The sequence below is a fragment of the Camelus dromedarius genome, chromosome 8 (assembly GCF_036321535.1).
Source record: "Camelus dromedarius isolate mCamDro1 chromosome 8, mCamDro1.pat, whole genome shotgun sequence".
In the NCBI taxonomy this organism is placed as follows: domain Eukaryota; kingdom Metazoa; phylum Chordata; class Mammalia; order Artiodactyla; family Camelidae; genus Camelus; species Camelus dromedarius.
In genome coordinates this window covers 41,175,526-41,200,622 of record NC_087443.1, presented here as the reverse complement: position 1 = coordinate 41,200,622, position 25,097 = coordinate 41,175,526, and the positions used below count along the sequence as shown (strand labels likewise).

Sequence of the window (25,097 nt, the reverse complement as noted above, 5' to 3'; positions counted from 1 at the left end):
GCAAGGCTGAGGGGCTGAGAAAACAACAGTGATGTCATGAAAAATTTAGCGAACTTCGCTGCTTGCTACACTCCGCTCTTTGATTCAGTACTGAAAAGGAAAAGAACTTTATTTATCTTTTTCTTTAAGTCTCAGAAAGGTAGAGATGGCAGATCTAAGCATCTTCAATACCCTTGAATAACCTGTTAGCATGAGAACTGCGAAAGGCCGTTCTACCTATAAATTATCCCCACTCCCACCTGTTACACTTTATCAACGTTTTAAACCTCTAATGACTCCTTTTTTTGGGGAGAGAAGGGAAGGTATCCTGGTAAAACTGAAGTATCTGGGAGATATACTATACCTGCACCAGTTATCATGAAAACATATGGAATGAATTGTTTTGTTGGTGCTGCCCACCCCCACCCCCTCATAGTCCAAAGCAGAGGGAGAGGCGGGCAGCACAGGGTGGTTGCAGGAGTCTCCCAGCTAAGAGGGCTGGAGGGGCTGACAGCCAGCCTGCCCCCTGCTTGCTGAGCTGTCCTCCTGGCATGGGCTGCATCTGCCTGGAGTGGAGGGGCACCTTGTCTCAGTTCACCAAAGACACGAGGCCCTCATAAGTCCCTCTCCCTTAGCAGCTCCTCCCCATATTGGAGGGGCATCCTTTCCTCATTTGCCCAAAGATGGCCTCTGGAGGGAAACCCCCACTGGAACGTGGAAATTTCAGGTAAATACTTTACATAGGGCAAGTAGAGAGAGGAGACTAGAACACAGGACGCTGCTTTGGAACATTAAGATGAGGGTCAAGGTCAAAGCAAGAGAGCCTGTGTAACCAGGAGGAAGTGTGAGAAGTTAGGGAAGATGCCACAAGGAAGAAGAGGAATACTGGAAATAGAAAGAGGTGGTTGGCAAAGAAAAATCCCATTCAACCCCCACCACTGAACACTAACTGAGCATGTGCACGCCCCAGGCTCTGTTCTAGGTACTCCACCTACATTCACTCATTAATTATCGCAACAATCCTATGAATTACAACTCTTGTTATTTCCATTTTCTCTATGAGGAATCAAGATAAGGAAACATGGCCCAGAGAGGTTATTTAACGTGCCCAATGTTACACAGTTAGTAAATGGTGAACAAGGATTCAAACCCAGGCAGGCAGGCTGTGGAAGTCAGGCTCCTAACAATGATACACACGGTCCCCTTCATGAAATAACTATAAATCCTAGGGTCAATGTCAGCTTGTGGGTGAAACCATCTCCTAGATGAAATGCTTCATATGTAACTAACAACACCCACAAATGTGCGGTTTCTTGTACTGGCAGCGTACAGCCGCTCTTAACCATTCCACTTAACCGAGTTAGCTAGCGGATTAACCAACATCCTCTAGAGAAGGGGTCAGAACAGTAAAATCCAGGGGCCAGATCCAGCTGTCACTTGTATTTGTCAATAAAGTTTTATTGACACACAGTCATGTCCATGTGCTGATGTATTAAATTATGTACTGCCTATCTCGCTATTTCCACTCTGTAACAGCAGAGCTGAGCAGCTGTGATAGACTGTGTATCTTGCAGAGACGAAAATATGCTGTATCTCAAACTGCTTCACAAATGTCTCAGTTTTCTCTCCATTTAACCCCAAAATAGAAAGTACAGAATGTGTAAATAAATGACAAACAAATATATATTTGTATATTGAAGGGCTAAAATTAAACAGTTGAGGTGGTTACGTATCTGTTTATGATTCCTGACCTAAGCTGTCATTTTGACAACCAGACCAGCTACCCATCAGGATAGTGACAGAGACATGGGTTTGTCCTGGGGGCAAAACGCCAGGCAGACAATGATGCACTCAACTCAGCCCTGACATTCTTCTCTGTTCCATGAACAACTCTGGTCAAGTGTCAGGGTTTATAGTTTCACAACTTGTGGAGGAAAAGTTAAAACTTCTTTTTTCCTTTTGTGGCTATGAAAACTGACAAATAAGTCAACCAAAAGAACTCAGTCATGCATCCAAACTGAGCTTGTTCTAGAAGCTTCGTGCAGAAGCCCTTCTCTGGAGAGCATGTAGAACTCTGGACCAAGTCTAGGTTTGTTTCCTAAGCGTTAGCCATGTGCCAAGGACACAAAGTTCCTTCTGGCACAAAGTTCTTGTTCTATTTAATTTTGTTGAATAACTGAGTAGACACATGTGCAGGGTAGGGATGTTTTCAATATCACTTGGGTAGAGACTTTTGTCATGGGTGGTGGTTCATTATGTTAAAAGAGTGTTCCTGAAAGAGAACATGTGCATATCTAAAGGCTTTATTAAAATCTTTTTTTTTTCCTCTCGGTAGCAAACACTTTCACGTAAACACTGCACATACCTTAGCTTTAGCTTCTACCTGAGCTCCGTCTTGCACCAGATACCGCACGACTTCAGCTTGGCCGGACCGAGCTGCCATGTGCAGTGCTGTTTCTCCTCTCTGGGGAACAGGAGCCAAAGTGAGTTAACGCAGCTCTAAAGGAGAGCGGCATGTTTTATTGGCATCAAGTTTATGATGGAGGATTTTTTTTTAAGGAAAAAATAGTCCCAAGCACTTCCTTTTGGGGGGGGGGGTGGTAATTAGGTTTATTTATCTATTTTTTTTTTTAATGAAGGTTCTGGGGATTGAACTCAGGACCTCATGCATGCTAAGCATATGCTCTAACACTTGAGCTGTATCCTCCCCGATTCCAAGCACTTTCTTATTGAAAATAGGAAAGATAGGAAATGAAATACACGAGGATCGCACAGGAACCCGGTCCCCGATGGAAGACTTCAATGTAAGCCCTGGGAGCCTGGTCGCCGGCAGTCTCGGAAGCCGTGCTCAGTCGTCTACAGTGAGGCCTCACTGGGGGCTGAGAGGCAAGTGCTACAGGGCCAGGCAGGAGGCCAGAAGAGTGAAGAGGGCAGGTGGGGGGGGGGGTGGTGGCGTGGCGCTCCCAGAGAGAGGCCCTGCCCTGTCCTGCCTGAGGGAGGCGCCGCTACCTGGCAGGGGCAGACTGCCCCAGTAACTGCGGATGCCAGCCACATCATGCCACACCTTCCTATTTTTCAAAAACAGTGGCAGTCTGGATATTTATGTACATTTCTTGAACACTGGTAAAAAAGATCAGAGTTCAAAACAAAGCAAAACCAAACCAAAAATGCTGCAGGTACAACACAAACACACCCAGCTTGCTGGCTGTTGGTTTGCAGTTCCTGCTTTATCTCAACAGGTCACTATCCTATATCTTTGGACATTATCCCAAGGGGTTATTTTCTTTGCCACTGGACTCCCTCCACCCCTGCCCTGCCCCTTTTCACCAAACAGATTTTAATTCAGATGATCTCTTCATTTATTTAATTAAAAAAATAAAAACAACATATACAACACGGATAGACTGAAGTGTAAAAAGTAATAAAAATCAAATATTTTCTCTCATACCAGGGATGCCCACCTTTAAATTACTTTTATACATTTTGCTTTGCTCCATGGGACATCCACCTCCACGCAAGGAGATGCAAAGACACATTTCACATGCAGCTTGCCACTGTGCTTCCTGGAAAGGTGCTGAGGGTGTAGTCGACCTTATTACCCAGCCTTCTCTGTGGAAGGGGGTGCATCCTCTCTCTGGCCGTTAGTACCAGGAAAGACTGCATTTCAGCTGAGAGCTGGTTCCAGCTGCTAGAAGACAAGGAGCCTTACTGGAGGCCCCTCTCAGGGTGAGGGTGCAGGACCTTACAGCTTGCCCTTCCTGTGCCGGAATGTTGCTTGTTTTATTTTTACTTCTATAGTGCTCATGAGTCCAACTAGTGCTCTTACGCTTGGGGTCTGGGATGCTAATGTTATTATGATGTTAAATTTAAAATCCTGTAAGACAATATCAAATCACACGTGCAGACCTAGGGGGCTAAGTTCCTCCTCTGACATTTGCTATGAAGTGAGGCTCTTGCTTCTGCAGAGCAACGCTTAGTGTGGGAAAACAGCATCTTCCTCCAACAATGAGCTGGCTTCCATGAGTTTGCTGTAACACTGTCAAGCACACTCAAGAGAAATTACTTTGGAGTTTACTTGGAATCACAGTAATGATAGTGTTTGAACCACCTTCTCAACATGGAACACTTCTTAATGCTTCCACTGAAAAAAATTCTCTCCCTCCACAAGACTTTCCTTTTTAAAGCATAATATTCAGTAGCAATACACACAGTCCCTGTATCTTAGCAATCTGTGACCAGCTAGTGACTGAAAGGCTCTTGCCTTTGAGGTCAAGGAAACCACAGGTATTCTCAAATTCTGTTAAATTAAATAGTGATTAATTTACTTATCACAAAAAATAAACAGATCGGGAGCAACCTTTGCCAGTTTTGTAAATACTCACAGTTGGACCTGCGTTGTTAAAAGGATACTTACCACGTTGGTGGTGTTGGGTGAGGCTCCGTGATGCATTAGTTGTGACACGATATTTACATGCCCCATGAAGGCAGCAACATGGATTGGGGTGAGGCCCGACTGAAGGGAAAGAGGGAGATGTCAGTTCGCTGGCTTGTCATACCATGGGTTTGTCTGCCTGCCTGCCTGTCTGCCATCCACCCATCCATCCATCCATGTTAAGTTGACCAGTTTATTGATCAGATCAGAAAACATCAAGACATCACCACTATGTCATAGATTCTATAAGACAAATGGATCAATAATCATCATTTCCCTCAAGCAAGTTCCGTGATTATGAAAGGCCTGTGTCATAATCATTAAAGATTTATTTCATTTTATATAGTATTTTGAAAAAAATTTAGAGAGAAATAACTTGAAGGTTTTTCTCCCTTTGCTACTAAGCCTTTCTTATTCATACGACTGTGTGTGTGTGTGTGTGTGTGTGGAGAGGACACACATGTGATTACATACACAATAGTAAAAAGTCAACTTTTATTTCAGATCCTATTCTGGCCTTTAACAAGGACGCCTCTGCACTCAGAGTAACTGATTCTATGTATGTGAAAGGGCAGGGTAGGAACATAAAGCCACCTCTCTGATAAATGGGCAGATCACCATTAATCGTTCCAATCAGTTAAATTTTTAACTTTTTGAGTATTATAAATTAAGGTGATAAAATTAAGGCAAATATAACAAGGGTCACTAGACTGAACCTTAATTTTCATATGTGTTTCAAGTCTGACTTACACACACACACACACACCCCCCAAAACATTGGTATTTTTTGTATAAAATGAGTCCATTTCCAGTTTTTCAGAATTTAATTCCACTTACATCATAAACACCATAATTTGGAAAAATATTTAATATGGCTAGAAAACGCTACAACAGAAGGAGATAACTATTTCAACAGGAATTTGAGTAGTGTTAAAGAATACATGAAAGGAATTCTCCACAATGAAAGTGAGACTGAAGACAGAAGAGGAGGAAGTCTGGTTGCTGGGACTTCAAACAGTGGGAACCGACGACAGCAGGGGGAAGGAGATTTTGTTATAATTCGGCACCTTTTCCCATCAGCAGGGGGAGTCGTTAGGACACACGTGAGGCAGAGCCCTCATCCTGGTCAGCACCGCCTTTGCAAGCTCTTAGGGAGCTCAGGGCCAGCAGTGGAAACTTCTCAGCACGGGTTGGCATTTCTGGACGTGAGTCAAAAATCTCCTTTTGGCGGGAGGGTACAGCTCAGCGGTAGAGTGTGTGCTTAGTGTGCACAAGGCCCTGGGCTTAATCCCTGGTACCTCCAATAAGTAAAATAAAAACCTAACTACCTCTCCCCAAAATAAAAATAAAAATCTCCTTTAATTCAGAGCCCATTCTGATCTTTAAAAAGGGTTGCCGTGCACGGAGAATAAACTTACTTTTTTTATAATGAAAATAACTGGGTACCTACCATGAAGCCAGGAGACTCACAGCAAATCAGGATTCATATTTCCAATCATTTAGCATTTCAGTTAGAATTGTTAGAAATCAGGGCAAACATTTCTTTTGCAGATAAGAAACTGAGGCAAAGCAACAACTCCTAGACTAGACCTTAGTCTTTATGTTTGCTTCCGATCCTGTATGCATTCAACAAACCTTGACTGAATGATCTACTATGGGATCTACTGGGTACATTAAGACCAGTAAGACTCAGGCCTGCCTTGCTGGAGCCTGCAGTTTCTGGGGGAGCCAGGGGAGCGGCTGGGTCACAGGTAAGTCAGATGGACAAGAGCTTTGATGGAAATGTGCCCAGGATGTGGTGATGGTCCTGAGGAGGAGCTCCTAGATCAGGCCACAGGTTAGGGGAGGATTCCGAGGAGAAGGTGGCCCCAGATCTGGTCCTGAAAGGCAGGCAGGACCAGACTGGAGAGGAGGTGTGGCACATGGAGGGTCAGAGATATGGAATGAACAGGAGGGAGTCCAGTCTCGGGAAGTGCCAGTGGCTGGAATCCAGGGGGACCAGTGTGCTGGGGGGTTGGGGGATGGCGTGAGTCTGAAGGGTGGACGTCCCAGTGGATCACTTCTCTGAGTTCTGCGTCATTTTGTATGAAAGAAACCTAGAGCTAGTCCTTCAGCATTCTGAGTTTTCACAGAAAGTAATCCTTACTTCAGAAATACTCAGAGGTTATGTTATGCACGGGTTCTCAACCACAGCACATATGACATTTTGAGCCAGAGAATTCTTTGTTGCGGGAGGCTGGCCTGTGCACTGTAAAAGGTTCAGTAGCACCTCTGGCCTTTACTCACTAGAGGCCAGGAGTACGATCCAGTTGTGACAACTAGAAATATCTCTAGACATGGCCAAATGCCTCTTGGGGGGCAAAACCACCCACAAGCACTGCAGTGTAGGATTTGAGAAGGACTGCATTACAGGATTTCACATAAATTACACTTTGAGTGACAGCACCGCTCACCTTTAAGCATGACACATGTCTGGGCTACATTTCTCATCACAGGATGTATTTACACTCACCCACCCACACTCTTGTCTGCTTTCCTTAGGACTGGCAGCCCCTTGGGTGAAGGGTTCAGAAAGTCATCTAACACCACACACAGCAAAACAAGCACATTGTGGGGGACGGCTCTAGGACTCTGGCCGCTGAGGCTGCACTCCCGGCACCCGGAAGTGCAGAAATCCTCCTTCTCTCACCTCGGTTACGGCTTGGATGGATGCACCGTGTTTCAGAAGGAGTTCCATTACTTTAATTCGATTCTTTTTGCAGGCAATATGAAGAGGGGTAAAGCCATTCTGCAAGGGAGAAAAATAAATATCGATTTGATTACATTCCACTGAAATCTACTTCCACTGTGTATGGTAAAATATTTTTGCTGACGCAACGTTCTGTCAAGATTTGGAAATGAGCAGAAACAACAAGGGGTTAAATTGAATGTAGATTCTTTTCTGCAAGCATAGGTAGTCGACCTGCTCCCAAGAACCCAAGGTGCCTTCGTAATCATGAACAGGAAGCCAATTTTGGTCCCAATCTCCTGGTATCTAAGGAATAATGGTCATGCATTTTCTTAGACTACTTTATTCTGAAATTCACTCTTTTAAATAATACATCCCTCCCCTACCTCGCTTCGAACACAGACTAAAAACATCTGGGCCAAAAATTTGCCCTCGACGCGAAAACTTCATGCATGCCTGTTCTGACTTCTCTGCTGCATTTCAGGACAACTACAAGACCCATCTTAAATGTTTTTTCTTCTTCCAAGTTTTAAGATTCAAGTAGGTGCTTACTCCAAGGAAGCAGAAAGTTAAACATCCCAACATCATTTGCATCATTTGGTTTAATATTTCACTTAATAAAAGAACCTGCTTTTGAACAAATTCCCTACCACACTGTACTGCCTGCTAATTGAGACCACGGGGCATATTTTAGTCACTATAGAGAACCACATAATGTCAGGGTCCACTGCGACAGCGTAGGTTAAAGTCACCGCGGGTGCTTCTGTGGATTATTTGAAGCTATTTGCCTGGCCATAGTCCATCCAAGGATGGCTGGCTACAACCCTCCATAACCTGCAAGTGTTATGAAGTCTTCAGAGTCAGAGGGAAAGGAGAATGGAGGCCCACACCCCGTTGGAAGGCTTTTTTATTACATGGAAAAATGAGTCATGACTTCTCCTTTCTTTCCCTCCCTTCTCAGAATTCAAAGATATGTCTGATATCCTGGGTGGGTCAACTGTTCTTGAAATGCTGCTCTCGGAAAAGCTTTCAGAATCACGATGGCAGTGGAGCTGCCTGGGGCCTGGAGGGCTCCTGTCTGCCCATCCTTTCCCGCCCATTCCAAATCTCCATGCCTGCAGAGCCCCAAAGACGCTGCAGATCCCCGAGCCAGGGGGACCCCATCAGCTGCAAAGGGGGCAGAGACCCTTCCTCCAATGGCTGAGCAGGTGACAGCCTTTACAGCAAAGCTGCTAGGAAACCCACATGTTTTCCCTAGTACTTGGTGTCATATTTCTTCCTACACTTGGGTGCTTATCCTGAGCTAAATTGAAACTGCTTACTAAATTGGGACCATTTATTTTTCAAAAGACAACACACACCATCTCACTGTGAAAATCAAACCACACAATACAGCTAAGGGTTAAAACAGCAAATCACTGTAGGAGGTAAGATGACAAATGTGACCAAAGTTTTGGATCATGAGGAAAAGGAGATGGCAGATAATTTCATTACCTTACGTGGTTAACATCAAATTTCCACTCACAAATTCTTAGACTTCTCATGTGTCAGATGAAGTTTTTGTTTTTCTTAAAATCATTTTGCCTTATATTTTTCAATCTCAGGAAAAAACTTTTAATTCACAGAATTATAACTTTACCTACCATGAGATAAAGTTGACCACCTTAGTCTTTTTACACTTGTACAGTCTTTGGGTTTCATTCACTTAAGAGAATCAGTAGTGTAACCATGAAGAGGTTAATGATTTAGCCTCACTGGTCTCGCTCACGTCAGAAATAGAAGGGTTTACAGATTTCCCAGAAGGCTGTCTGTAGGTTCACAAGGAGTACACTTTATTTAACCACACCTTCCATTTTCACCTCCTGAAAAAGAATCCCGCGCTAGGGTAGCTTGTGGTCAGCAAGACAACATGGGCTGGACTTGGTAGCTTGGCCACTCACCAGGGCTTTGGCGTTGGGGTTAGCTTTCTTATCCAAGAGAACCTTGGCGACTTTGTAATGGCCACAGTGGGCAGCCACGTGCAGGGCGGTCAGGTAGTCATTGGTGACGTCGTCCACAGGCACGTTATGCTGGAGGAGAAGTTGGACGCAGTTTAAATGATCCCCTTGTGTGGCCATGTGCAACGGAGACAGTCCATTCTGGAACACATAAGAAAAGCAGAGTTTACTGTTGTACCTTTCAAACGCAAACATGTCACCAAACGTAAAATACAATACAGATCTGAACAGATGAAAATCCTAGATTTTCACACGGAATACCTTCTCTTTCTAAGAGGTTTTGCGGCAACTGTTTTGAATTGCAGCTACTTTCCAAACTAGTCCCCCCATCCCTTATATCAATTAAAAAAATTCCAAAGATAATTTATTTTTCTGATTTAAAAAGTGTGAGTTGTACTAAGGTTCACTATTTACTGCATTCGCAGTGAGTTGGAATTCTTAATATTTAAGACTGAAAAGGATAAAATAAAGGCAAACAGATTCGTATTCACTAGACTGGCTTTTATTTTGTCCTTCTGTATTACTAATACTTGGTGTTGAATATTATATTGGTCAATTAAAAAAGAAGACCTGAACACAACACATTTCATCTCACATCAATGTAGAAAGGAAAAATTTTTCCCTTTCCCATCTATCTGGTGCCCCCATGTGTCTATGATGAGGAAAGGCAGAGCTCTGACAACTCATTAACTAATGCTTGCCGCAGGTAGTTTATTTCAACTGGGTTCAATGACACAATTCATCATGTGCAACATGAATAAGTAAAAAATCATTAAGAGAGCTGAGAGGAGACATAAATGGGGTCAAAGGTAAATAAAACCTTTAAAAAGGCTAGAGTGACATTTAGCATTCAGCTCATGCTTCCTCATGAAGGCAAAAACAAGGTATTAAGATGCCAGTCTTTTCAGGCAAGCATGCCTTTAAAGCTCCCTTTAAATGAGTAGGCAACGTGGAGGAACCTGGGAAGTTCCGAGAGAATCCAATTATCAAGAGAGGCTCTATTAATTACTGTAACCCAGGTTAAGCTATGTCAGGGGAACAAGTGACAGCAAATTCCATTTCCAAAAAAACTGTCATCAGTGAACTTTGAAAATAATGATACATTAAATATACACTGATGAACTAGGTATTTCTGAATCCTCTGGGCTAACTTAAATTCCCCTAATTTATCTATGAATGATATAAAACAGGAGTTCAAGATAAGAAAAAAAAAACACTTTAGCCACTTTCCTGGTATCACCCACCAAGTTATGTATTTCAACTATTTGTGTTTCTTGAGAGCAAAAGGTTCATGGGTTATAATTTCCCCATATTGCCCAGCAGAGAGCCGCACTGCATGTATAGAAGACCTTTATAAATATTTGTGAAAATTTAAAGCCTTCATACACTGTCAGTCAATCAGGATATTTCTGCCTAAAAAATCCCACTCCAACATTTTTGAACCAAAGTAGAAACTAAGGTGCAACAAAGGACGGGAACGTTTCCCATTTGAGACGCTGCCACCCACCAGCATATGTACTTGTCTACTTCCTGCCAAAACGTTCTCTTGCTTTATGTTTTGATACAGTCTTAGAGGAAAACATGAAGTAAACAAAAACACAAAATCTGAGAGAACGAATGACTTAGTGGAGAGCAGAAATGGGAGGCAGTGTCAATAAAGGAAGGAAATTCTCCAACGATGTACAAAACCACCGTGTATGAGGGGGTGACAAAGAGAAAGTAATGATCATCTGCCCTGCGGAGGGGGTCCTGTTACGAACGGAATCTTCACCAAGCTAAAAATAGGAATCCAGTGTGAGGGTTTTTCTTAGCTCAGAAAGATGAAAGCCTTGAAGAATTAGACAGATGGTTTTAAAGTCAGGAATGCATTCATTCACTCAGTATTCATTCAACAAGTATTTAGTGAAGGTCTCCTATGGGCACTGATTTAGATGCTTGGGGCACTGCTCTGAATAAGGCAAAGTTCTTGCTTTCACTTTACTGAAGAAAGGGATGGCAAACAAGATAAGAATCTAAGAAGGCCTCTCTGAGAAGATGACATTTGAGTTGAGAACTGTGTGGGGACTGCAGAGATCTGGGACAAACGGAGGGAACTCAGCCTGAGGGAGAGGAAATGAGAACAAGCCTGGTGTATTTTAGGAGGTGGGAGAAGGCTGGTTGGCTGGGAGATGGTAAAGCGCAGAATGAGAGATGAGACAGATGTGGTCAGATTCTGGGCAGGAAGTGATGCTCAGTGCGGCGGGCGGGGGGACTTCCGGATGAACGTGGTAGATGTCCCAGCGGTGTTTATCCATCCCTTCACGAACTCCACTAAAAAAGCATTCATGGAATTTAAAAGGTAAAACCCACAGGACACCCACATATGTGTGCAGGCACACCCACACACTCACATACACAACATGGGAAAGGAAATGAGAGCAGATATGTGATGTCTACAAATGGGAATATGAAAAGAGATTTTCATTTAGCGGAAGAGAGAAGACTAAATCCTGAGTGCCTATTGAAGGGTATGATCAGTGGCGTGTTGATAAATGTTTAACAACAGCTCTTTGAAAAAGAAAAGCCCTGATATGTAACATTTGCCAATTTCCATGGTGTAAAACCTACTAGGACCAATTTTAAGCTGTCAACGTGATGTTTCTGAACATGGAATTGGGAAAAGATGTACATAATAGACTCAACCAACGATCTGGCTCCAGCATACCACTGGGTATAATAAAAACAACAGATTTACCTCTCAAACGGCCAAAACACATGGAAACATGGTACCTTGGAGGATAAAGATGAAGCTTGGGGGCCCCAAAGAAGGACTGGTTCCCTGCCTACAGAGTTGTCTGGTCTCCAGGCCCCTCCAGCCCAGCAAAGCAGATGACTGCCCCCTTGTACCTTGCAGGAAACCAGGAATTCAATCTCTGGAGAGCTATTGTGGATGCAGGGGCCAGGGCAGAGCAGAGGGCAGTGGTGAGGCTCTGGATTGAGAAGAGGTGCTCAGGGAAGGAGGAAGGACATGTGTTAAGAGCGTGGTCTCTAGAGTTCAACTGCGTGGGTTCAAATCCTTGTTCTGCCACTAGCTGTGACATCTCTCTTTGGGTCTCAGTTTCCTCAGCTATAAAAAGAGCATCATAGTAAAACTAGTACCTCAAAGAGATACTGTGAGGATTAAATGGGTTCATACATGTAAAGTGCTTCAAGCCTGGTATGTAGTAACCACTGTGTAAGTATTAGTAACCACCGTGACGACCAAGGTATGCGGAGAGGACCAGGAGAATGGCAGCGCCTTTTCCTGTTTCTGACTCTGAATGTGTTCACCCAGATGCACACTGCAAAAGGTTAGAGGATGCGACTTTCAAAAAACTGAAGTTCCCAGAGAAAAGGTAAACTCATCCTGACATTAAGGATTCCTCCAAACCACCTCCACCTGATACACCCGAGAGGAGCCCCGTGTGCCCTCAGGGAGCTTGCACTCAAAGGGGAGTGCCTGACACTTATGGGCAGGTACAGACATTCGTGGGAAATCCCCATCACGACAGAGAGAGCCAAAGCCAACAAAGAGAAAAAAGAAAATCTGAGGAGTAAGGGACAGACGAGAGGCAGCAAGAGTGTAAAGAAAAGTTACCTTGAGTGTTCTCAGAAAGGCAGCAGAATGTATTGCATCCATAAAACAAGAACTGGATGCTTTAAGAAAAGAAGCAATGAGAGAATAAGAAAATGTTCTTGCACGTCAAAAGCATAGAAGAAAAAAACTCAGGGAGATTTCTCTGCAAAAAAACCAAAAAGACAATGAGGTGAACAGTAGGAGAAGGAAGATGAGACAATGACTGGCTATTCACTCCATTGCTTTGATAAAATGAAAACTACTTTTAAAAGAGTACAATAGGGATTAACTGGAGGCTTTTTAGGCAGGAGGCTGATGTGATTTGGTTGACAGTTTCCATGGCCACGTTGACTGCAAAATGAGAACTGGATGGGAAAAGGGAAAGTGGGGAAACGGGGGACCAGTCAGGAGGCCATTACAATGACTCAGGAAGATGACGTGGCTCACAGACAGCAGTGGGGTGGAAAGAAGATGCAGACTATGTGAAAGGAGAAAGAGCAAACAGAATGGTTTAGATGAGAAGCACAGAAAATCCAAGATGTCACAGCATACAGTGAAAAACGGTGGCTGTTTAATTCTGTTGGACAGGTACCTCCAATGACTCGCCAATCTAAACCCTGCATTTCAAATGAGGGATGGAGTTGTTCAGACCACCGTGACCCTGTCCATCTTCACTAGAGTTGCTGAGGAAACACTGACCAGAGGGCAAACAGGAGTAATAATGTGCTTTTCTTGTTTTGATAATGTTTAGAAATTAAGGCTCTTTATAAAGCTTAATATAACTTCTCAAAAATCACTGGTTTGATTTATAAAAATAGTTATGACCCAGAGGTAGTTTGGATGCCCCCAAATTTATTTACAAATAGTCTCTTTTTCAAACAGTGTCAGATGTTTTTACTATTTAAAAATCCAGGAGATACTGAGTAAAACATTAATTTTTTTCAGGCAATCATTGTGTGTCCCTTTCAGATATGTCCACTTTTTCAAATGCCCAAGCAAGGCGCAATCTCTCCAAAGTTTCCAGGCTTCATCAGTTAAGGAATATCTTGGCCTTTTTACTAGTCTGTGAACCCTCAGGAAATAAACTCAGAGGCTGGAGAGAGAGCACCAGCCCCTGGATTTTAGCCTGCAGATCTTGTAGTCCTTCCCTAACAAGCAAACCATTACTGGGCTATGAAAATTCCATAGAATAAAATCAGGCAGTAAGAGCTCCCGAAACAAAACAAAATAAAGACAAAAGCAACACACACACAACTCCATCTGGAGGCCGCATAAACCCCAGCTTAATTTTGAGGTTCTACAAAGATTTGGTGCTAAACCCAAACTATGGCATCTCCTATGTCATCCATAGCCTGGGTGAAGTAACTAGCCAAGGGGTTCAGAGATGAATACAGCGTGACGCCCAAAACCTGAAGAGAATTTACCTTGGTTTTTGAGAGAATGGGGGCAGCTCGATCGAGCAGCATCTCCACCACCTGCTCGTGGCCACTCCTGGCTCCACAGTGCAGCGGCGTCAGACCATCCTGTCGAACAAGGCAACATCCTCTGTCATGTTCAGTGGGAAATTCTATAAATGAGTGTATCTCGTCAAGATTCAGCACAGTGTCCAACAGCCTGTGGACCAGTGAACTTTGAACATTTACTCATCTTTATCTCATAAAATAATGTTATATTTTCATCTAGAGAACTACATTTTTCATAAGTTTGAGTAGTTGCCAAGTGTGTGATTTCCCACATACTAGAAAACTGACATTTAAAATGTAACTGTTCCACTACTCTTTTGACTAGCCAGTGGAATCTAAATACTGTAAGTAATTTGATACCCACCATTTAAAAAAAAATACACATCTATACCTCAATTAAAAATTTTTTTAAAATAAAAAATGAGTACACTTCAATTAAAAAAATTTTTTTAATTAAAAAAATTAAAATGTTAAGACAGTAGAGGAAAAAATTACAAACTTAGGAATTTGTAATAGGAATTTTACATTGGTCCTTTTTCCTTCTGCATGTCTATTTCCATTCCACTTCCCCCATATAATTTTATCTTCATGTAATATATTTATGCTTGACTGTTTTTTTTAATTGATTATCATATATTTCTCTGCCGTGAAAATATATAAATTTAAATTTGAAAAAGGCTTAAAGATTTCCTGAGAACATAAGCCTTTATTTAAGAACTGAAACAAACAAACAAAAAACTGACTGGAATGGTCGTAATTATTCAAACACAACTGATCAAAACAGCAAAAATATATTACACATTTTGTGATTGTTAAGCAAGAGCAACAATTTATGAAAACTTCCTCTCTAAATGAGATGCACTTCTTTTCACCACTAGTCCATGTATCTGCCAATGAACAGTATTCACTGCTAGAATGAGGCAGGATCCAGCACCAGCACTGTCCCAGTTTTGTCTCTATAAATGTTAGTGCTGAGACATCTTTCTGCATAAACAAGCAGACCAGCTTTTGCTTTGGCAGGGTCACTAATTCTCTAAACTCCTTCTGAACTACACGCCACAAATCCCTTAATAATCTTTCATCAGGGATTTTTTTTTTCAATGATCTATCATAAGACAAGTCCATTAGGTCCTTCACTTTTGATTTCTAAGCATATGACATGCTGAAGAGTTGGTTATGTAATCATTAGAGTCATGCAGTTCTTAACAGGACACCAGTATTTTGAACTTTTCCCTCTGCCCCTCTCCGTCACCCCTTCCCCGCAGAGCTTCTGCACCCTGGGGCCTTTCTTTAGTACTAGGGGAGGAGGATTACTGTATTAAATAGGTGGGAAAGGAGAATTAATGGGGAGTTAAGGAAATGGAAACTTATTCACTTCAAACTATCTGAGTGGCCGCAAACCATACAGAGAAGTTTTCACACACCCGGTTTGTGTGTTCCCCAACGTGAAGATTCCCTCTGCTGACACTTCAGACTTACCCTAAGAATAGTCACATTTTCAAATACATCAAAAGTTGATTCAATGTACTGAAATCACTTTCCAGGTTGTGTGAGCAGATCTTGAAAGTGAGCCTGATTATCTTAATATTTAATCAATGAACTACAATCCTATTTCTAAACTCCTAGCCAAATCTCAATAGAATTAAAATGTTTTGAAAAATGAGATTTAAATTGCAAATATTACATGAGCTGGTTTGTATATACTTTGGGCATGTTTAAATATTCTGCCTTTTATGCTGATTTAAAACATTTGCTCTTATAAAGCAAAGTAAAGCAATATAACAGGCTTTCAAGCTGGAAACAACACTTTGCTAATAAAATAGAATAAAATAAAATCTGAGAGCAAATTAAAAATACCATAAAGTCCAAATGTCTTCCCAATGATGTCAAACCTGAAAATAACTGAAGGAGAAATAATATGATGATCACATCTACCTTCCCACACACACAAAATTCACATCCTCCAAGTGTGACTGTCTTTAATGAACTAAAAGGTCAAATTCGTTTCTTTCATTTTCTCATTAAGTAGACTCTAAGATGTAAGAGGCAGCAGATAATGTGTAGGCATTTTCAAACTATGGTCACACACAGGCAAAATAATTATTTTAGCTCAACTCATTTATCTTTGAAAATGATCTTCCCCCAAGCAAAATGCTACACATGGAACACAATGTTTGGCTATCTCAGAGCAAAATCTATTTCACCTCCTTAATCCTTTTGAACTCTACTGTTCCTTACAGACATACATTTTTTGCTGGTTTCACCTTTCTAAAAAAAAAAGTTTTAATTATGTAAAACTTCAAACATATTTCAGACTAAAGTAGACCGAATAGTGTAACGAGCCACTAGGTGTAGCAGGTGCTTAGTGTCAACAGCTGTCACCTCGTGATCGACCCTGATTCATCTGTATCCTGACCTTTTTTCCATTCTTGTATTATTTTGAAGCAAAGCTAAGACATTCTATCATTGTATACAAGGTGTAATCTTCACTTTATAAATGAAGACGCTAAGGTTCAAAGAGGTTAAATGACTCATCCAAGGCTGCACAGGCTGAATCCAGAACAAGGCATATCTTGGGAGGAGTTATTAAAACAAAGCCGCTCTGCTCAAACTTTCAGCCACTCTTCACCTTTCTTTATCTACATTCTGCAGCTGCTACCTCTGATCTCTGATATGTATGTATTAAAAACTCACAGAATCTACAGACTCAGCCAGGAGAGATGAGAGTTTTTTCTATCAGTGTAAGAGCTGTGAAGTGCTTTAGCACTCTAGCCATTGTTCCTTCAATCACCTTGCTTTAATGATAAAGTCCATTAGTTCCCCAAGCCGCATCAATCTCTAGCTCTTTCAACTGTAGCTTTACTTGCAATATTTTAAACATTGACTGCAAGTGGCTGACTCCTTTGGATCTTCTGCAGACCTGCTCTGAAACTTTTCAAAGGTGCATGGCTCTTCGAATAGCCAGAATCCCGGCAGGAGTGATGCCTCTCAGCAGGAAGCTGTACAAGGTGTCACGACTATCTGGCTGCACAGGCAGTGCCAGCCTGGCTGCTGGGACATTCACAGGTCAGTGGAAAACTAGTGCCTAGAGTTAATGTAAGATCTTTGATTAACATCACAGTTCCCTACAGTCATAAAGACGGAGACATGACCAGCTGATCCACAGTGAGACAGAAAAGTATCTGCCATGTAGTGATTCACAGTTCAGTTTAGAAAAAAAAAAAAAAAAGAGTGGGCACTGACATTACTTAATACCAGTTTTGGGGGGGCAAAAAGCAAACATTTAAATTTTGAACTAATTTCTTTGGTTTTAAAATAGGTGTGGCTTATTCACTTTCCTGAAGCACTTTCTGATTATGATGCCCCTATGTTCAAAAAGATCTTTAGTAACTGTCATTCCTGAGCCAAGTCTAAATTCCTCAGCTGAGCACTCCAAGTCTTCCAAAATCAGTCCCTGCTACACTTGACCTTCCCCTAATTCCCTTCCCTTCTGCCTCAATTGAACTATTTGCAGGTCCTGGTAAAAGCCTCTCATTTTCTTGTTTCTCTGCTTTGCCCACATGACTTCCATGTACCTCAAAGTTCCCTTTCTACTTTCACCGAGACCCAAATCCTTACCGTTTAAAGTACAATTTTTTGTTGAAGACATTTCCAAAGCTAGCCATCATTATTCTACCATCAGGACTCCCCTCATATTTTATCTGAACCTCTTTTGGGGATCCTATGCCTTTTAACTTGGTATTTTAATTATTTGTGAGCATGCATTATAATTCCAACTACTCTGTTTCTGAGGACATAGTTACTAGCTTAAAAGGGATACTTGAATCTCAGAGAAGGCAACTCAGTATGTTTGTGAAAGTTGCTTAATAAAAATGACTGAGTAAATCAATCAATGAATGAGTTTTTCGGCTAGTCTTTTAAAAGTGTTTTCTAATTAGTTGCTTAAAAATTCCTTTCCTTGTTAACTTTTTTCAGATTAAACTGATTTTGTACTTTGCAAGTGCTATTAAAATGTCTTACCTTTCCAGGAAAATTAAATTCTCAATAAATAAGTGACTTACAAATTAGAACTACACTGAAGAATATGACTCAGTCTTCTTAGTATTAAGAATAAGAAAGTAAGAGAAATATCGGAATATTTACTCTAAGATTTTTCCTCTTGCTAATTCAAAACATTATAAGCTTCTATAACTCAATAAAAATATTAAAAATTTAATTTTAAAAAATCATTATAAGCTTTAAAAAAAGAGCTACTGTGGATATTGTGTTTTACAACATAGAAGTGAACTGGTTTACATAGGGAACTGCTCTCTTTAAAATTGGGGCAATGCTCTTTCCAACACAAAATAAGGATTTTTACCTGCTCCCAACCTCTGGAAATATACAATGAATGTACAGTGTTACTTAGAATGGGTCCTGGACCAAAATGCAGTTCTTCAACTACATACAACAGTATATAGTTTTGACCTCCAGTTGAAAAATGCTTGACAAAGGCAGTTCTTGGGGCTCAAGGGAAGCTCCCTCAAGAAAGGCAGCATATGCAGTTGGACAGGAGAGAAGCAGAGAGGATGTGGAGTTGCCATAGTAACACTATGGGAGGGAAATGAAATTGCATGGGGTTAGTGATTCTTTTTCCAATTCCCTTGATTTTTAAAGCACTCACATAATGAATAAGTATTTCCTTGGGCAGAATTCTGAAGCAACATAAACCGGAGAGTCTAGATCTCATATTTCATTTCAGTGACAGTAATCTTATTAGTGAGGTGGGGAACTACACTTTACTGGCTGTACAAAATGCTCTCCAGTGTTAAGACTAAGAGCAAAATCTCGCACACTTGAAGGTCAAAAAGATTTTCTTTCAGGTTTGGTTTTTCTGAAAAGCACGAAAGCGGGGCATTAAAGCATCACATTTAGGAATACTGAACCCAGAATATGTCCTTACCAGGTTGAATTTGATCAAAGCCAATACTGAAATGATACAAGTTCATGACTTGGGAAACACTTTCAGAAAGAGACATCGTTTCTTTTGATTAGTATCCCCTAGGTTTCTCCTCTTCCCCCTAAGCAAAAGACTCAGTGTGGAGAAGTAAAAGGAAATCGAGCGGGGAGAACTCTGTGGAAATACACTTTTTTCTATGTCATGGCTATAAAACAGGATGTGATATTTAACTGAAGACTGAAAACACTGAAAGAAAAAGCAGGCAGTGCTCAGGAGAGGAGAGTTATAAAGACAGCCAGAGATAAAAGGCACCAATTAGAGTCGAAGAGCAAGCTATTCTCACATCTGTATTTTTCTCTAAAAATTCTGTTTCCTCATTTTGTACATGTTAGGCAATTGTAGATTTGGCCTGAGAGGAAGTGAAAAGATATTTTTTGAGGCCCCTCTATTGTCACATACACTTTGTATTTGTGATCTTACTGAATTTTTATAACAACTCCTGAGAAAGGCATCGGAAGTTTCATTTATAGGTGAGAAAGCTGCCAGAGCATTAATGTACCTCCTCAAGGTCATATGCAAGGAAACGGTTGGCACTAGAAGTTCCACGCAGGGTCGCCTCCGTCAGAGGGATTGGATTTCTTCTACTAGACCAAGCAATCTCCTTTTAAGATCAAGAATTCATTTCTGCCATTTATATACAGGAGGGAGAAAAAGCTCTTTCTAACGCTCTTCCTTGTTGTCCTGCCATACATTCTATGTTTAGAGTTAAACTAAAATAAGGTAAAATCCTACCGTTGTTCTTTCTGCTTAGAAAACTACAGCTTTCCCCCTGCGCCTAAAACACACCCTTCCTGTCTTTGTTGTTGTGCATTTCTCCACTCTGTTCTTCTTGTTTTTTGTTCTTTCTGATCTTCTTTTGGGTTACCTGAGTCTTATTTACTATTCTAATGATTGATTCATCATATATATATCAATGGCCATCTCTTCTTTTGGCTTTTTTTTTTTTTTTGCAGGGGGAGCTAATTAGGTTTTTGTTCTATGGAGGTACTGGGGATTGAACTCCGGACCTCATGCATGGTAAGCATGCACTTTCTAACACTTGAATTATATCCTCCCTGCTCCTTTGGCTTTTTAACTAAATCTCTTTTTTCTTTTCTTTATTTTTTATGGGTTGCTCTAAAGATTAAAATACGTATCCTTAAATTATCAGTCTAAATAATATTACGAATTATATTACATAGTAACTGATATTATATATAATGTATTGAATTAATATTATGTAACTTCATATATGAGAAATCTACAATCTTGTAATTCCACTTACATTATTACTTTCATCTTTTTTGCTACAGATATAATTTAATGTTTTGGGGGGGTGTGGAGGTAATTGGGTTTACTTATTTATGTATTTATTTTTTGAAGGAGGTAATGGGGATTGAACCCAGGACCTTGTGCACAATAAGCATGTGCTCTACCGCTCGAGCTATACCCTCCCTCTGTATATGGATATATATTTAACGTTTGCATACATTATAATCAAGTTTTTAAAATTTTAAGAAAAATAGTTCCTTATCTGATTATTTATGACTTCTAACTTTTCTCTCTTTTATTTAGATCCACATTCCATCTAGCATCATTTCCCTTCAGAATGAAGAACTTTCTTTAGTATTTCTTTTCATATGGGTTGGATAATAACAAGCTATCTCAGCTTTTGCTTATCTGAAAATGTCTTTCTTTTGCTTTTATTATGGAAATTTACTGGCTATAAATTCTAGATTTACAGGTATTTTTCACTCAGCACCTTAAAGATGTCCCATTGTCTTCTGGCCTCCAGTGTTTTTGATAAGAAGTCAGATAACATACTCATCATTGTTTTCCCATTTATACTGAATCTTTTCCTCTGGCTGCTTACATTTTTAAAAAACCTTTGACATTCAGCTGTTTCAGTATGATGCGCCTCTGTGTGCTTTTCTTTGTAGTTATCCTTCTTGGGGTGCTAAGTTTCCTGGGTTTGCTGGTTGCAGTTTAAGATTGAATTTGGATATATATCTATCTCTCCCCCACCATTCTCCTTCTCCTGTCCCTCTTGAACACCACTGTATGTTTCTATTTGGCTCTTGCTATTATTCCACAGATCGCTGACATGGTGTTAATTTGATTTTCAATCTTTTTGCTTTCTGTTATTCAGATTGGATGATGTTTATGCTTTGCTTTCAAGCTCACCAATTCTTTCGTCCTTTGCATTCCATCAGCTGTTTATCCCATCCAATGAATTTTTTTAAAATTTCAGATTTCATGTTTTTCAATTCTAGGATTTCTATCTGCCTTTTTTTTTTTTTGAAGGTTTCCTTACTGTCTCCTGAAATTCCCTTTTCTTCATCCATTATATGTCTTTTCCTTCAGATTATTTAATATATTTAATGTACAGTAATTTTAAAATTAGGTACTGGGTGTTGTGAAAAATATACCACCACCAGACCTTGTAGGGACTTGCTTTCAGGCTTTCAATAATGGGTCTCTTTCAGTTTTGTATTTATTCCTAGTGTGGTCCCTTTAGCCCTAGAGCATTGTTATAACTCTTAAAATGCAGTCCTTCCAGTGTTTCAGTAAAAAACCAAAGGTGTTTACCAAGGCTCTCTCATGTGGTAATTAGGTCTCCTCTGCAATAGGAGAGAGATATTAAAAGAAATAGGATGTGACCGTTACTAACATACATCAAGGGAAAACAGGATAAACGTGTACTTCTGAGTGTCAAGGTGCAGCTTTGAGTGTAATACTGTAGTAATGGGGTGATATGGGGATGTGGGCAGTGGCACCTTGCTAGAAAGGCAGGAAGTTGAGAGAGGCATGGTTAGAGCGGCATTCTGGGAATCAGAGTATTGTTATTACTGACTCTATCTGGAAGTCCTGCATATTCTCTGGGGCACTAAATATAAGCCCAGCTACCTTCATTATTGGATGGAGAAGTCAGTGAAAAGAGATGGAGAACTCAGAAGTTGTCACAAAGTCTTAAAATGGTTCTAACTTAGAGTTCATATTGAGCCTCTGATTTGGCTGTGAATTGGTGCAAAGGAAAATAAAAATGACATGGGACCATCCATTGCCAAGTATCTTCCTTCAAAAAGTATGCAAATACACGTGCTAGGTTTGCAGAGAGCAAGAGTTAAATGGAAAGAAACAGCGGCTACTGTAAGTGGCCATTCCTAGAAAAGCCTTTCTATAAAGAAACAAATTAGGATGCTGCATATAGACGAGATTGAAGCATTTGCCTTGAAATGTGTTTACATCTCAGCACATTTGCCACCATTATTACCCCACATAGATTACACTGTTGTCATGGTGAGAACATCAAAGCTCTACTCTCACAGCAAATTTTGAGTGTACCATACAGTATAATTAACAAAAGTCACAACGATGTATCTTAGATCCTTGAACTTACTCATCTTATAACTGATGTGCCATAGCCATGCCCCAGTAAGGAGCAGGGAAGGACTCAGGTGTCTGGTGTCAGTGAATGTGAGTATCTGTGGGGCAAAAACCACTGACAACCGCAGTGGGTCTGTGGTGGCTGTGCTCGCCACTGGTTACTTCAGTGGTGCTGGGGTCTCCTGCAGAGCAGGTCACAGGGACCCACAGTCATTCCTGCCATGAGGCTGATGCTCACAGCCCTGCTCTTTCCCCCTTGTTCCTTCCCTTCTCTATTCAGCTCAGCTCTGCAGTCTCTGGCTGGAGTGAAACAGAAGTGAGTCCCTTTCATCAGTGCCCCCAAAGGCTGTGGAAGCTGGCTGCTCAACTGGTTCTCCCCTTCTTGGTGAGGTGAACTCTTTCTAGTTGGGGAGGTCACTCTTGGCCCTGAGCAGTGCTGGCCTAGGGGATGGGATGATGCAGGCAGAATGAAGTCCTTCCTTCCCTTTCTGTGCAGTTATTCTCAGTGGGTTTTTTTTTTTTTAAACCAATTCCAAATCTTCCTTTTAAAAAAATTTTTCTTTTTTTGAGCTTTTTTTTTTAAAAACAATTTTTCCAGTGCCCTAGCAGCTGGGAAAGCTTGTAAAATCACTGGGAAGAACTCACTGTCTATACTGAGATGGAAACTCAGACTCGGGAGGATGCACTTGCTTAAGGTCATTATTTTACCTGCTAGTCACACTTAAGACTAGAGATCAGGCACCAGGAAAAGAAAAAAAAAAAAATCACTCTCATCCTGCTTCTCCAGCTGGCAAGGTCTCGCTCAGATCCTACATAAATGACTCTGACCACAACTCAAAGTTCACTTCCTTGATTGAAAGGGCACTAGGACGAGTCTGCTCTTAAACTGAATCCTTTACTAGGTCAGCAACACATGCAGGGAGCAGAGCAAGCAAACGAGGTCCCTGAGAGTGTGCTGGCCCCTGGGGTGAAATCCAGCGTTGTTTTCCTGTCTCTAAACCTGGGGGACCGGTGTGGAGGAGGTCAGATTGTTGATGCAACAAGGGAGCTATGAAAGTAGGAAGTACCTGGCAGGAGGTGGATGGGTAGATAATAATCTTATTTTTCTAAAGAACTACTGGATTGGGTCATTAAAACTTGTATTTATAAAATATTTTGCTACAACAGAAATTAACACAACATTGTAAACAGACTACACTTCAATTAAAAAAAAATAAGTGAAAAATTTTGCTTTCTGTTGTTAGGCTTGTCCCAGGGCTTTCTGACATTTTCTCTGGTCCCCTCCCTTTCACCCACACACCCAGTCACTGCTCAGTCATTTCAGCAAGAGAGAACGGAAGCTTTGATGGAGAGAACACACAACAGTCGACATATCTGGGGTATGCACTGTGCTTTCTTCCACACAGTCTGCCAGGAATTCAGTCTGTGCCCGAGTGAGTCCCCACCCCCACCCAACTCCCTGCAGGACAACAGGAGAATGACAGGCTTTTCTGTTCCCTGTTTCTCCAAGTCTCCTTCACATCCACACGTCACTCACAAAACACAAGACAAAAGTAACTCCATGTTAAAGCTGAATAGATGGTCACAAACAGTCGACACCTTGTTTAAAATAAGACACCCTTTCAAACAGGGAGGCAAAAGGGCAAAAGAAATTGAGTGCGTACTGAATTTGCCCACATACAGCACAGTACTCCGTACCTCTGATGCTTTTATCCAGAAGTGTCTGTATGTTTTTATCCTGGACCTCCCCTGTGACACTATGTGCCCTGCAAGATGGGGCCTGAATTTCCTATGTACCCTTTCCTCCTCCCGCTGTACCAACTACAGCAAGTAAGTGTTTGATAAATGATGCAAAATGACTGGCAAGCAATTGTACTGCTCTGGTGATGGACGGTTGTATCAAGAGTGGGAGAAATAAGGCAATTTCTAACTGGCGCACTCACTAAAACGCCATCTGGATACCCAGGTATTCCCTTTCCTGCTTGGCTCCAGTAGCTCCGACTTCTCTTCACAAAAGTTCTCCCTATTCACAGGTGATCCTTTAGCCCTACTGGTAACCAAGTGGCATAAGCAATGATTCTCTAATTTTTATTTCTCACAATCATTTTAAATAGCCTATACTCAGTGGAAGACCCCTGACATTTAAAATAGCAGTTCTAGCAGGCTGGTGATGGTTTCTTATCGAATAATGCCAAGTCAGTTCACCAAGACCTCCCTTCAGTTCACTTCCCCAGTCAGACAGTCTTGTTGGGGTCAATCCTCATCTTCCTTCATTTCTCCTCTCCAGAAAAGCCAGTTTCTTTGGCGCTACACACATGGTTTTCAGGCCCAAGAGGTACCAAGAAAAAGAAGTCTGGGTCTCCTGCCAAATCCCCATGGCTGGGCTGTCCTCGGGTCAGAGTACACAGGGGACAGACCGCCCAGCAGCTGCACGAGGGTAGGGAAAGTGTCTTGTCATCTTGCTCTCCACCTAGCTGTGCCCCCAGCAGGCACTCAGTCATCATCCCCTGACTGAGTGAATACATGCTCCGAATTATA

At 41.4% G+C, this 25,097-nt stretch overlaps 1 protein-coding gene across 19 annotated transcripts in view; it reads right to left on the bottom strand.

Annotated features, from left to right (window-relative positions):
• The window catches only part of ANK3 (ankyrin 3), a 594,595-nt gene that overhangs the window by 143,184 nt on the left and 426,314 nt on the right, over nucleotides 1-25,097 (bottom strand). For all 19 annotated transcript variants that reach the window (XM_064488140.1, XM_064488143.1, XM_064488142.1 and 16 more), the window contains 5 exons: nucleotides 14,156-14,254; nucleotides 9,080-9,277; nucleotides 7,101-7,199; nucleotides 4,394-4,492; nucleotides 2,345-2,443 (listed from right to left, as the gene is read on the bottom strand). In XM_064488140.1, the coding sequence (XP_064344210.1) occupies nucleotides 2,345-2,443; nucleotides 4,394-4,492; nucleotides 7,101-7,199; nucleotides 9,080-9,277; nucleotides 14,156-14,254 (594 nt within the window). The remainder of the gene's footprint in view (nucleotides 1-2,344; nucleotides 2,444-4,393; nucleotides 4,493-7,100; nucleotides 7,200-9,079; nucleotides 9,278-14,155; nucleotides 14,255-25,097) is intronic.